General features: G+C 32.0%; 1 protein-coding gene across 1 annotated transcript; it reads right to left on the bottom strand.

The window, feature by feature from the left end:
- Nucleotides 1-1,932: 1,932 nt before the first annotated feature.
- On the bottom strand, nucleotides 1,933-5,059 carry LOC113737576 (GDSL esterase/lipase 1-like). The gene is made up of 5 exons (XM_027264785.2): nucleotides 4,627-5,059; nucleotides 4,304-4,428; nucleotides 3,982-4,212; nucleotides 3,095-3,356; nucleotides 1,933-2,248 (listed from the first exon to the last, which is right to left on the bottom strand). The coding sequence occupies exons 1-5, from the start codon at nucleotides 4,889-4,891 to the stop codon at nucleotides 2,013-2,015; spliced, it is 1,119 nt and encodes a 372-aa protein (XP_027120586.2). The 5' UTR covers nucleotides 4,892-5,059; the 3' UTR covers nucleotides 1,933-2,012.
- Between the last annotated feature and the right edge of the window lie 10,061 nt (nucleotides 5,060-15,120).

The following is a 15,120-nucleotide window of genomic DNA, read 5'->3' as shown; positions in this document are numbered from 1 at the left end:
ATCAAACTATATCTACTTATTGGCTAGGGATGTCATATCTTGGAAGAGTGCTAACCAGTCTCTTATAGTCTCTTCTATTATGGTAATAGAGTTCATAACTTACTATGTAGTGTCCAATCATGGAATTTCGATGCAAAATTTTGTTACAAGATTACATGTAATAGATGGTATTGAAAAATCACTCAAATTATTTTGTAACAATAAGTCAGCAGCTCAAAATTCTAATAATAATAGGAGATCAACAAAATCAAAATATATAAACATCAAGTTCCTGACTCTTAAAGAAAAATTCAGAATGAATAGTTGTCTATAGAACATATTGGAACAATCTCCGTAATTGCGAATCCGCTTACGAAAAGATTGAAATCCAAAATATTTTATGAGTACACTGCTCATGTCATTAAATGATATTTAGTTTTAATTGGAATTTGTTAGTCTAAATGCCTTTACGACATTGATTTTTTAGTTATTAATGTTTTAAAGATATTTTTTGCATAATTAAAGTTTTGGTTTATTCACACTCTGATTTTTTTTTTTTTTTTGGTATGGTTTGATCTTACAAGAGTTTAAGGTGGATGGATCAGTTAGAAAAGCCACTTTGATCCTATATTGGTGTAACAAAGGCTGCTTTGCAATGCATTGATCCTATGTTATTGAATTGGTTGTAGATACATTTTGATAATGACAGCAAAATTGAATTCATACGGTTATTTTGTAAAACATAATTATAAAATTACACATATAGTCCAAATAAGAGATTGTTGGATCTTTAATCCAACATTGAATTTATATGTAAATAATTATACATTATAAACTATTAATAAGATTAAATTCAATTAAAGTGATCAATTGTAATTTTGATTTTAATGTATCTAATAGGATATGAGTTTTTAATGTGTAGAGATTTAAGGGTAATTTGTATTTTTATGATGGGTTGAAATAGAAATATCAAAAGATAATAGGGAAATTATTTATAAGTAGAATTATGGTCTCCATATCACGTGTATTCTTTTGTAATATCACATAATAGTTCTTCCTCGATATTCTATCGTCAAAAAAAATATCAAAGAGAAACTAAAACACTTTCTCAAAGGATTATATGTTGAACTGGAAGGTCATTCCAAAATCCAAGGATTCAAGTAACAATCAGTCACTATAAATCCAAATACATCCTCAAGATTTTGCTGTTAATTTATTTTTGGGTAAAAAACAAAAAAAGCCCCATGTGGTAAATCTAATACACAGAAAAGCCCCCCATGGTTTCAAAATATACAACACGACCCGTCATGCTTTGAATTAAATTGTAAAGGTGACGGAATCCGTTAAACTTAACGGAAATGGACAAAATGACCAAAATGCCCTGATATAATTAAGTAAAAGACAGCTCAAAAAATCATTTGTTTTATTCTCTAAATAGAGAGAATTGAGGGTTAAGGGGTAGAATAGGTATATTTGATAAAAATTAGGTATAAAAAGTTTTTTTAGGTTCCAATAAGTCATTTCCGTTAAATTTTACGGATTCCATCACCTTTATAATTTAGTTCAAAGCATGAGGTGTCGTGTTGTATATTTTGAAACTATAGGGCGCTTTTCTATATATTAGACTTACCACGGGGTTTTTTTTTATCCTTTATTTTTTAGTAATCACCATTAAGTATTCTGGACTTAATAGGACTTAATTTTAATCAACCATTAACACTATTGCCCAAGAATTAGTGGTGAAACAATAGGGTCTATGATTTGCTTTGGTGCATTCATTAGAGTAACTGGATTCCCTTTCTTTCGTCAACCGGTTAATTTGAATATTTAGTATAAAAACTACCCTGGTTGACTGTAGAACAAACACCGTAATATTATACTGCTCCATTGTTGAAATTGTAACTTTTTATTATTAAAATTATTATTCTAATACATGACCAAATATATATATATATATATATATATATATATAAGAAGAAAATCTGGAGTAATGAACATCAAATTTACACAACTTACAAAGTCCTCACCAGAAATTAAAGCAGAAACAGCGACTGGAGATTGTAAGGCCCTGTTATGTTGGGAGGCCCTCCCCACATCGCCTCCGCAGACTGCAAGTTGGCCGCTTCAGTCCGATGAATAGCGTCGAAAAATAAATAATCTTTGGGATTATCACATAGCTCGTATTCTTTCATTCCTCTCTTTCCTCCGCAGCTAAAATATCCTCGGAATGGGCCGCTACCACAGCATGCACTCTTCACTTCCTTAAAACCTTTTTTAAGTAACCAACGAATAAAATGTTACTCTACTACCTTTGCTAATTGTCAGCAGTATTATACTACTATTTTAAAGAAGATCTAGTCCCATAATAAGAGAAAATAATGATATTAGAAGTAGCAATTTAGGAATTGGAGATGTGAGGATCTAGCTCCTCTTCCGTTCCCCCCCCCCCCCCCCCCCCCTTCATTTCTCACAATACAGATTTGGATGTAAGACATCTGTGTCTCTTCGACTTCTCTTCCAGTTACTCTCTTCTCCACTTTTCACATTACACATTTGGATTTCACTGACTAATGAAATATGTGTCATGCATCCAATTTCTATTGTGGTAAATGAAGAGGAGAGTAATTGGAAGAGGAGTCGAATCTTGATTCTGGATCGAGAAGCATGGTTTCATTTTTGGGATTGAAAAAAATGATTAGTTAAACTCACAATGGTTAAATAATTAATTATCTCCAACGGTATTTTTAAGAGTACGAATATGAAGATAATTTATACTTTAATACATAGGCTCCGTTTGGATTAGCTCCTTTTAGGGGTGTTTTGGAAAAATTTTACTGTAGCAGTGTATATGAAAAATTTTTATTATAAAATTTTTTTGATATATTATATGGATGAGAATTTTTTGAATTATTGTATATTACTGTAGCATGTATTTGAAAAACTTGTTTTTTGAAAAATGGCCAATCTTTATATTTTAAAGACATTTATTTATTATCATTTTTTAATTAGAAATAGAGATGCCAATAATTCTGAAGACATTTCTCTGCTTCTAATATGAAAGATTGTAGTACTTAAGAATTTTCCCCATCATTCGTGAAAGTGTTCAAGAACATACCGAATTTGGAAGGATTTTGAATTGTCGCGATGGAAGCTGTGAAGACGTCAAAATACGAGTACTTAAAATCTTTGAGCCCTTTTTGTAGCAACTGGAGTTTTTGGGAAAGCAATACGTTGTGTAATTTAGCCAAAGCTGTGACCTGTTCCACGCACTCTCCATTTCCTCCAGCGGCCACATTGGCTGCTCTAAGCCTTGGCAAACAACCTAAGGGACCCAAATTTAAAATCCCGAATTTTCTTCCACCTTCCCTGTGAATTTTCTGTGAGTCAATTAACAATGGGATTAGATACATGGATATTAAACACACTATGCCAAAAGGCAACATATAGGGAAGGGGCGAGAAGGGAAAAAAATGTAGAAATGGGAATCACAAATTGTATTTTACTTCATTTCGGGTAGATTAGTAATTTTATATTTTGTTACACTATTTCTTAACTTAGTTACACCAGATTCGAACTTTTATTATACCATTTTCAACCGAATTACATAAAAGGGTAAATTTGTCGAAAATGAAACTTGTGAAACCCCATCCACATATTTCAGGATGGTTTGTGATAATCAAACTGGTACTTCAATGCGAGAAACATAAACACTTAACCATTGGTACAAGGAAGTTTCAATTATGGCACTAAAAAGTTTAGGTAGTTTCAGTTTCAATCGTTACCATAGGTTGGAATAGGCCCTCGACCACTTGTGATCCGTTTTTAGAGGAAATGGTACTAAGGAAACAAAGTTGAAAGAGAAAATAGTCGAGCAGGTTTAGATCTAGTGATTAAGGTTGAAATTTTGTAATTTAGAGATTCTGAATTCTTAAATCCCACATTTTCCCTACCAATTTTTTTTTTAAAAAAAAGGTTGAAAAAGAAAGAAAATCGGAATATTACCTGAACCACCGATGTAATGTTGCCAACCACCATTGCTACATAATCTTGTGGTGCATACAACTTAAATATACTGGAATTATTAGTCAACGGGCTCAAGTAATCATTACTACCAATGCTAAACAAGTATACAGCATTTTTCACCACCCGCCTTGTTGCTCTTTTACCTATATTCAACCTCAAATGTTTCTTAGCTTTCCTAAAGTTCTTGAATTGCATTTTAAGGTCGATCACCTGAAAAATGACATGAAAAACTGACCTCTTAGCAATTAGCTGTGACTAAAATATTGGAATTAATTGCTCATAATCACATGTTAATACGTACCAATCCGGTATTAGTTTCAGCAAGAGCACCAGCACCGCCAGATGCAAAGTTCACGCCATTAGTCAAGAATTCATGATATCCAGTTTGCAGGTATGGTGGAATTAGAGATAATTTTGCAAATTCAGCTGCAAAAAAGTCACTACTAGCTTTAAATATATTTTAAAGATTAATCTTTTAAACACCGCCATTATAAAAGTTTTCTCTTTAAGCACTAACAGATATAGATGCATAACATATCAAGTATCAAATACTCTATCTGCACAGGCTTTAGCACGTAAGATTAATTTGTAAACATATAGATTTTTGCAAGAAAGCGCTCTTACCTATAAAATCAGGGATAATGCGGCCATCAGTGAACCTCCCGGTTGGGAGCTTAAAAAATGTTTCTCCATAAGGCGGAAAATTTGCCTGGAAAGTAGTGGTTGTCTTAATGAAGTCATTGTTTCCAGGATCAAAAAGTGAATCACCAAAGACAAAGAGGGCAACAGGGGCTTTAGGATAAAGGCCAGGAAGGCAATTAGAGGGGATTGTAAGACTTGCGAGGAAGAATAATGCTACAAAGTGAAGTTGGATGTACGAATTTGCCATGTTTTATAACACTTGTATCTATTTTCTTTGGGGATCTTGATGCCCAGTGTCAATTATGTATTTCTTCATGGGCAAGTCAATTCATAGATTAGGCAAATTGCTCAATAGTTTTTGAAGTGCCAGTTGGATTGGAATCTTCTACTGGACCTGGCTACCAGGAGAAATTGAACAACCATCTGCATAATTGCTGGCAAGTACAATAGGAAATTTAGAAATGTTATAGATTGCTGAGATTATATTAGTAATTAACTAGGTGAATAATCAACGTTAAGCATTTAATTGAAAAAGTCAGCCTCTTATTAAGCCGCCAGAAGAAATAAAGAAATGTTCAAGTTAAGCACCACAAGTTAAGACCTTCATTGATGATTGATCTAACTGGGGTATTGGAAAAAATTAATGCAGAAGTCAATACATTTGGTACTCCCTTGTTTTTTTTCTACCTTTTGTAAATAAAGAAGGATTAATTACATCTACCTGTCTTGAGGTTTGGCCAAACTATCTGCCCAAACCCCGAGGTTTAGTCAAATAACAGATACCCCGTTTAAGAAACTTCTGTTACATATCTTGGACAGAATTAGTGAAATGATTGGATGCCCAGAACACTTATGAGCTGCATCAGTGCATTTTAAAAACTGAAAAAAGTAAATTTTCAAATTACACAGCTATCTGTTTTGGAGATAAAAGGCTACAAAGGCATTCCTGCGCCCCTTTGTCAGTATATTACATCAGATGCATGTTCACACACACACTTTCTGATAAACTAGTCTCTCCATGGTTTAGAACCTTACCTCTGATTCTCATCATTCCACTCCAAAAAAACTGAAAAATCTTCTCTAAAGCATATCCAGAGTCCGCTACAATAGGTGCAACGAGCAAGGCTCATTTGCAATTCTATTCCATTTTTTTTTTGACAAAAAGCAAATTTCATTAACGGATTATTGGAAGTTGTCTAATAAAATTTGATTTACATGGTAGGTTCATGAGTAAAAGATTATGTCCTACATTGGTCTGAGAGATAGAGAAAGGGCGATTAATATGCAAGTAAAGGACCGAAACCTAATGGCTTAAGTTTTTGGGTCAGAATTGAGTTCCTGACTTACATATTGAACTCTTTGATGGACTCTTTCGAATGTTTCTCCCTATCAAATTGGTATCAAAGTTTTATGTTGTGTGACTGGACTATTCATGGGCAAGTGAATTCTTCTAGGAGTTACACCAGTAAAAATTCTCTTCTTGATGGTGGACCGAAGTGCCAAAGTGTTAAGAATTCATGAGTAAGGGATTATGTCCCACATTGGTCCGAGAGATAGAGAAAGGACAGTTAATATTTAAGTAAAGATTTGAAACCTAATGGCTTAAACTTTTGGATTAGAGTTGGGTTCCTGACTTACATATTACACTCTTTGGTAAGCTCTCTCAAGGTGTTTCTCCCAATCATTACATCTCTGCCACATTAAACATGCATTTAAAATAACAAATCTACAATTTAATAACTGATCCAGTAGATTTGAATGATTTTGAACAAATCTGAAAAATACAAGAAAATTTCAAATTGCCTTTTAATAAGATATATCGCTGCAACTCCCTTCTGTACATGTTCCAATCAACACATTTGCTAATCAAATGGCTTTAAACTCTAATAACAATGATCAGATCTGTTGAGATAGACCCAAGATCCCAAGACATTCTAGATTTGACAACCAGATTTGAAGTAAATTCGAATCAAACAAAAAAATGAAGATAAAATCCATTTGGATTAGCTGTTTTTGGGGGTGTTTTTAAAAAATTTTACTATAGCAGAGTTTTTAGAGTATATTTTGGGATATTTTTAGAAAATATTTTGGGATATTTAAGAGCAGAAGATTTTTAGAATATATTTTGGGATATTTTTTAAATATTAAAAAAATTTAGATTACTTTTTAAAGTACTTTTTTAAAATTTTTATAATATTTAAAAAATTGATGAATCCAAACAGAGGAGCAATATAAAATTCTCACTATAAACTCCTAGGAGAAACAACGGGTCTCACTAAAAAAGCTTAGCAAAGACATTATTGAAAAACATCCTAAAATAAAATCCATGGAATGGTCTCCCTCCGAAGAAGAAGGATTTCTGAGAAGATGAGAAGAAGTAGAGAGCAGTTGGAAGAACGAAGAGGTAAAGAAAAGTTTGCACTTCTGTTTTATAAACTAAAGAAATCATTTGTGCTGCGACATATCACTGACAAAGCAGCTTCATTAATTAGATTCACGAAGTTCTCCTAATGAAGAAATTCATCAGTTTCACATTCCCAGTCCTCCTATTTGAAAAGTTCCATCAATTTCACCTTTTTTTAAATCCTACTCCACTCTTTTTTATACTCCTTTAAAAATGCATAATAATCATTTATAGATTGACATAATTTTAACTCTTTTTCATTATTTATAAATAACCCAATCCACTTGCTCACCTATAGGTGCATGACCTGATAGTAAACCAGGGTTCTTGAAACCTTCACCAATACCCACTGTCCAGTTTTCACATTTGGTACATCATCCGTTTTTCAACCTTAGATTATCAATTGGAGTACTGTTCATGATGAATCCATGACTAATTTCACAAAAGAAAAAACTGCTCATAAAATTAAAATTTTAATTAATACCTGCTTACTAGAAAAGACGAAATCACAGAGTTTTCATTAAAGAAATGTAAATCAAACGTGAAAAAAAGAAAAAAGAAATCTACTCGAACAAATAAAAGAAAACACACTTACTAAAAATTTTGAAATTAAACAGAAAGCTCTTAGTTGATCAACGCCCACTAATCATGATAACCCTATAATGATAAAAAAAAAAAAAAAAAACCAGTCTCCCATGGATTTTCAAACCCAATTTCAAAAACTCTCAAATCTTCAAAACAATTTTAAAAAAATTGCCTTGATCCTTGAATTATTGACATTCACATGCATGTCAGAATCTTGATTTTGATTGTCCAAAGCTTAATTCACAAGTGCTTGCTATCTTGCTTCTTCCTCCTCAGATTTAATAACCTTCGATTTTATTATTATTATTATTATTATTATTGCCTGTATTGAGCATCAGAATTGGGACTTTGGGAGAGATGAACGATATTCTTGAACCCTGAGGCATTTTGACAAAATCTTGTGTGTAACCAATGTATAAAACACGAAAGGGGTATTTTCGGAACAAAAAATGAGCAGGCCTATGTAATTAAGGGCATCTTTGGGCTTGCACAATATTTTTTTCTTGACATCAGTTGCATCTTTAACGGCTTTAGACGTTAGGGGTTTCTGGACAAACGTTTGTACAGGCAGGAGGTGAGACTGTTATTTAACAAAACTTCAAGGTTTGTTTAGTAACTTGGCTAAATCTCAAGGGAGATAAATTAATGTAATTGACCCATAAAGAAATGGAAATTCCAAGGGACACTAACCTCCTACATTACAGCTTGTTAGAGCAAGTAATGTTGGAAATAATGCACTCAAAAAATTGACTTAAGATTGTATAGAATTAATTATGGCAATAAATCACTAACAAAGACATATACATAAATTTATGAGGAAAAGCAATAGAGAAGAATATAACTATAAACCTTTCTTAAGTTGTCGTGTAGCCCCCAAAAAAAATTAATTAAGATGACATATGCAATGACGTGGAAGCTTGATCATCAAAAATCAATCGATATGATTGTGTTTCCTCTTCTTTCCATTTAATTTGGTTTAAATCAAAATATTCCAAAGCATTAATTCTAATTTACACCCACAAACTTATATGTCATTTGTTTTACTTTCTAAACATCAATTTTGGACATTTTGTACCTTATCATCTCAAATTTCTCCTACTTAAATATAACCTATAATAGTGTTTATAAAATTGATCGAATGGACCACTGTGCACAAATATATCTCAGCCACACTCTACTATGTGGTAGCGTGTTGACGGAACCAAAAAATTTAATTTGAAGGGTCGAAATGCATACACATATAAACTTAAAAACTTTTGAAACCTTTTGGGGGGCAAATAGCTATATATGTACATATATATATATATATATACACACAGACATATAATAAGAAATTTTTTAAATTTTAACAGAAGAAAACATCAATTCCAAGAACTTGGGGGTGGATAGCGCCCCCAAGTTCCGTCCTTGATCATTTCACAATCTGTGTTCCTCAAGTTTTTTTTTTTTAAAAAAAAACACATTAGGTTCACGGTTCTCCATTTCGTTAGGTACTGTTATCCACTGGATTTGAATAGAACAAATTTGAGATATTAAAGTGTAAAATAGTTCAAATTGAAACTTATAATGTAAAGTGAGAAGAGGTACAAGTTTGTAGGTGCGAGTGGAATTAGTCCATTCCAAATGCTAGAAGAGTACCTAAAATTATCTTTGCAATGGGACTTGTAAAGAAATAATCCAAAATCTTTTAAAGTGTAACATTTGATTATTTGAAATTGCTTCGTCCGTATAAATGAAACTTGTGGGCCAAAAGTATAGGGGCTAACTGCATTTGCATGTTCCATGTGGAGTATCATATTTGTCAAAAAGGAACATATAAAGTAATTGAAGTATTGAATTGTGAAAGATTGCGAAGTCAAGGAAAATCAACTACTAATAGTCTAATACATAGAAAGAAGAAAAAAAAACGCAATTTGAATGGATCATATATTAGCCAACATTAAATTCTTGTGATTTCCACCCAATCATCATTCATGCCTCAAAAGTGAGGTTCAATCTTGTTTTAGAATAACTGAATGGATGCTGTTAATAAAAAATTCAGTTCTTGGTGATGAAAAATGTGATTATTTCTTTATTTCCACTTCTGTCCAAAAATAGTTGCTCCAGACAGGGGTGAGCAAATTCGATTCATACCGAATTCATTGAATTCTAATATGGTATGAAATAAGCAATGAGATTATGAATTTGGTAATAACCGATTTCATATTCAAATTCGGTAATTGAAATAGGGTACCGCATTACCGCATTCGAATACCAAATTGGTATATAAAATTATATAATATATAGATAAATGCCATTTAGTATTAGTATATACCACTAATTTATTATTATATTATTTAGGTAAATGCTATTAATAATAATTAGTATATGGTATCATATCATGTACTTATAATAATAATAATAATAATATATAATAATGTATAAATTATTATTTTAGTATTTATTAATTGTTATATGACTATAATAATACAAATATATAGTAATACATAACAATATAAGATAACTATAATACTTATTATTTTATACATGAGTAACATGACTAGAATTAGATAATAATTAATACATATATGTATAATACTAAATATTAAACATAATTAGTAATTAGAATTTAGATATTGGTAATTTGATACATCATTCATGTTTGAATTATTGAATATTTGAATACATAATCTGTAACTTGCAAGTATTAGTGTGCTCTAAATTTACATTACATATTTAACATAAAAATTCGTATTATCTATTCACTAATCTTAAGGCTTTAAGTATAGATAAGACAACTAAGCAATGTAAGTGAATGCATATGAATTGCAAATCAATGTATTAGTGTATTGACTTTCACAATAACATATGTAAGTAAATAAGTTTTATTTTGATTTGAAATAAATTATTATCTTTTTTTTAATAGATGAATTCGGTTAGACCGAATTCATTACCGTTTTCGAATTTGAAATTGGTTGCGGAATGAATTCGGTTATGGCCAATTCGAAATTGAAAACGGTTTAGATTTCTATATGTCGAATAACCGAATTCACCGAATTCATTGCACCGAATTACCGATTTTGCACGGAATGCACACCCCTACTCCAGGGTCACCATCATTTTAAGTATGCATCAATTATTTCTTCCTACTGTAGCTTAAAATAAAGCACGATAATGATTAGGGGTTGTATACATAGACACAAAAGAGAAGAGGAGAACTCCAATCAACAACCACTTCAACAAAATATAAGATTTTCCTTATGTGTAGTTTAAGCCAATCACAAATCAATAGTTTAAAGCCATAATTAAGAGGTCAATGAAATTCCAATTATATTTAACTCCATTTTTGTAAAAATATAACTACTACCTAAAATATAATGCTCCAAGAAGTTTTCTTTAGTTGTATTTCCTTTTCAAATCTCACTTTTTGTGGCTGTACGATTAGATTATGGACTTCACAAACATTTAGCAAAGAGAGTGGGCATTCTAGTAGGTACCTAGATGCCAAAAAATAATAATTCTCTTAATTTGAATACTAGTTTGAAAACCATTCACATTATTTTTATCAAGGTTGGACATATCACACATGGAAAATGGGAAAATTGCACTTGCAGTCCTTTATGTATGGGGGTTGGAGCAAACTAGTCCACAATGCTTTATTCAAATTAAACAAATGTAGTCTCTAGAGTATTCAATTTCAATCTAATTAATCCCTAATGTTTCAATCTAAAGAAATATAATTCCTAAAGTATATTAATTGACTGAATTAGTCCCTAATGTTTTATAAAATCTAAGAAAATTTATTTATATAATATAAAAATCCATCAAAATTCGTGAAATTTATATACACGTCATAACAATTTATAGTTAAATCATAAAATTTTTAATACCCTGGAAAATAAGTTTAAGGTAATCTAAAAAATCTAATTTTAACACTGGAACAAAGCATATATGTGTAGTGCATGTGTTCTTTTCTATACGTTTTGTGTACTTTTTTTAATAAGTAAATTAAGTATTGTAATTATATATGCACTTTTGTATACTTCTATGTACAAATTACAAAAATGGAATATCTACAAATTGTCTTTATTTTGTCAAAAGTGAATATCTTAGCCTTACTTTATACTTTATTAATATTTTTAAAATCTTTGTGGTCTTTCTAGGATTTTCTATAACTTTTATGAACCTTTTCAAACATTTGTTTTATATTATTAAATTTGGTTATGTTTTATAAACCATTATGAACCAATTTGGTTAATTAATATACTTTAGAGACTATATTTGTTTAGAACGAAACATTAGGGATTAATTGATCGAAATTGTATACTCAAGGGGTTGCTTTTATTTTGGTTGAAACATAAACACAATACTTTGAGGTCTAAAGTGCAATTTTCTCTATAGAAAATCTTGTAATCCTTGTCCAGGAAACATAAACACAATACTTCCAAAACTAAGCACATGATAAGCAGGGGTTGATGTAGTCTGACGGTCGTAGGTCCCATTGCCCACGACAAACTCTTGTATGTACTAAAAAATCTGACAACTGTAGTTTTGCAGGATACAGGGCAGGAGCGGTCATCAGATGGACCACTCATGAACGGTCCCCTCACAAGACCCACCGAATGGAGCACAATAAGCCACGTCAAATGCTTGTGTTGATGGCAAAAAACGTCACCGTTCCACCAAAGCAAAAATATATCCCTAACAGATTTCGTTTAGAGGAAACGGAAGAATTGAAATTTTGAAAATGAAGTTAAAAATTTGAATTGGGCGCACAAAACAAAATGGAGAAAGAAAGCGGGCTTGGTATGTGAATGTACTCAACTGATATCAGAAGAAGAGTTGGAGTATGTCATCAGAAGAAGAAGGAAGAAGGCAAATAGTGCAACAAGAGTGCAGTAAAAGAAGGCCAAAGTTGGTAGGAAATTTTATGAGTAATGCGTGCAAGGCAGGTGGCAAGGTAGAAGTGAATTAAAAAGGGAATTCATTATCTCACGTTGCCCACCATTTTTTGTGCAACCTAATAGCAGAAGCAACTGCGCTGTCCGAGTTCGGTGAAACATAAAGCGCTCAGCGGGCCAAGGTAATGTGATTGAACTATGTCAACAACTTTGTGAATCTTATACCAGCAACTTTCTGCATATTAGATTCAGTAAAGACATAAAATGAAAATGATAGAAGAATAGTGAAGTTGTACCGTATGTGTGTGTATGAACGTGCAGCTTTTTAGTGATGGACTATAATGGGAGAGTAGTTATTCAAAGATGTAGGGGTATTAAATCGAGTAAAGCATCAAGCGGAATGAGGGAAAGAGGAGAGAAACAAAGTCACATTTAACAAGTAAATGAATGTATATCCTGTTGTAAATAAGTTACAAGTTATAGCCATAGTATTACAATTGATATGAATCATTGTGCATCCAATAGTTGATCCATGCTCATCACGCAATCTTAGTTTGTCCTTCTGCTGACCATGCAGTGTATATAAAATGGAGGTGTAGAGTTAAATAAGGTGAAGCAGAGGAAAAGACATATATGTGAATAATAAATGGTGTACCTGATGTTGTAAGTAAATTACATGATGTAAAAAATGTATTACAATGAGTAGAAAATGCTTGCTTGGCCCTCAAAATGTAGAAAATAGTATAAAATACGGAGTTAGTTTAGTCGGGTATCAGTAACGAATGACATAAAGTCTAGTGAAACAAAATATCTAAAACCTAAATATAATCGCCAGAGTGGATGTACATACAGTTAAAATATATTTACATCATGTGACCAACACATTACAGTCCGTATAACTTAATGTATATTGAATTGTATTTGTACATAGACAATGTCGTTGTCTTAGAGTAAAAAATAAAGTGATGTGAATTATTAATTATATTGATAGGTGTAATAATAGGATTTGGTATACAACTAATATGTGTAACATAACACATTGTGAATGTTAATATACATTTATGTTGTCGTTTATGCACATACTATTCATAAACTGTTGCAAATTAAGGTGTTTGATGCAAAATTGGTAGGAGCAGAAGTAATGGATTGCAGTGAATTGGTAGAAGATGGGACCCCTGAATTAGGAATGGAGTTCAGCAGTGAAGAGGATGCATACAAGTTTTACAACAAATATGTCTTTAAAATGGATTTTAGCGTACAGAAAGACTATTTAAATAAAGACAAATACGGTGTGACCACGTCTAGAAGATATAGTTGCTGGAAGGAAGGTGTGAAATGCAAGTACGAAGGTGATGTGATGCCAAAAAGGACACGAGCGTTGACAAAAATAGGGTGTGGAGCTAAAATGGTTATCGTGTTGCTTAGAGGGACAATGAAGTACTTGTGCATGACCTTGTCTTAGAGCATAACCATGAGTTGTACATTGCTCAATGTTCGCACATGATACCATCATAAAGAAAAGTGAGTGAAGCTCAAGGATTCCAAACTGAAATAAGCGAGGATGCTGGGCTTTCATTGAAATAGAGCCATGAGCTTATGGGAAAGGAAGCAGGTGGGATGGGTAATGTGGGATATATTCGGAATGACCTTAAACGATATCTTTGTATGAGACAGGAAAGGTGCTTGACATATAGAGAAACAAGTAGCATGTTGAATTATTTTCAAAGTTGGGTCGATAAATTTGATAGATTAAAAAGAAAATCTCGATTGTCAAGGACTACACAGACTACGGTATGGATCCAATTTTATGATGGTAAACATTTATGCTAAAATAATGTTATCGTTGTACTGTTAACTAAAGTTTAGGTACTATTCACTATGAAATAACATTATTGTCGTGTTAATAATATAGGTCTCAGAATCGGAGCCGACATCGATTTCATTTGATGAACATATGTTTATGGGATGTCGTTCATCTACTGACTCGATTTTGGTTAGTATAAAATGGTCATGACTATAGCTCTTATTTGGATGTTTCTAACAGAATAATTAGTTACATTGATATTATATTATGTGATAAAATTGTTACGCTTGGCTTCTCATTCTCATATACCTATTTTGTCTTCTTATACAATTGTTTGGCCTTTCAAAACTCTTAGACGTATTCAATGAGTCAGTCAGTGAATGACCCTCCAAACACTGTTGCTCCCGAAAACGAGTAAAGTAAAATGATATGCATACATTTAGTAGGAAAAATAAAGACTTTGTTGTTCCCAATCACAGCTACTTTTCTACTTATTATAATAGTGGGGACCCGAACGCTCCCAATGCATACATATATGTAGTTAACATATGCTCGTTTTAATGACATATTATTTTGTATTATCCGAATGTCCACCATTTCGCTAATCAAGGGCCTCCTGCTACTATCCCTATAGAATAGATGCATCCCAAATTTTTTATTTTTTACAAGCATAACTTTGTCAGAGATATGTTAATGGTCTGATATATCATTTTTGTTATAATGTGTAGTTCAATTTAACTTTTAACTGAGCAATATAAACACTACTAATGATTTATTTACAGTTGATATTTATATTATATAAT

Source organism: Coffea arabica, chromosome 3e (assembly GCF_036785885.1).
Source record: "Coffea arabica cultivar ET-39 chromosome 3e, Coffea Arabica ET-39 HiFi, whole genome shotgun sequence".
Classification (NCBI taxonomy): Eukaryota; Viridiplantae; Streptophyta; class Magnoliopsida; order Gentianales; family Rubiaceae; genus Coffea; species Coffea arabica.
This window is presented reverse-complemented; position numbering and strand designations above follow the sequence as displayed.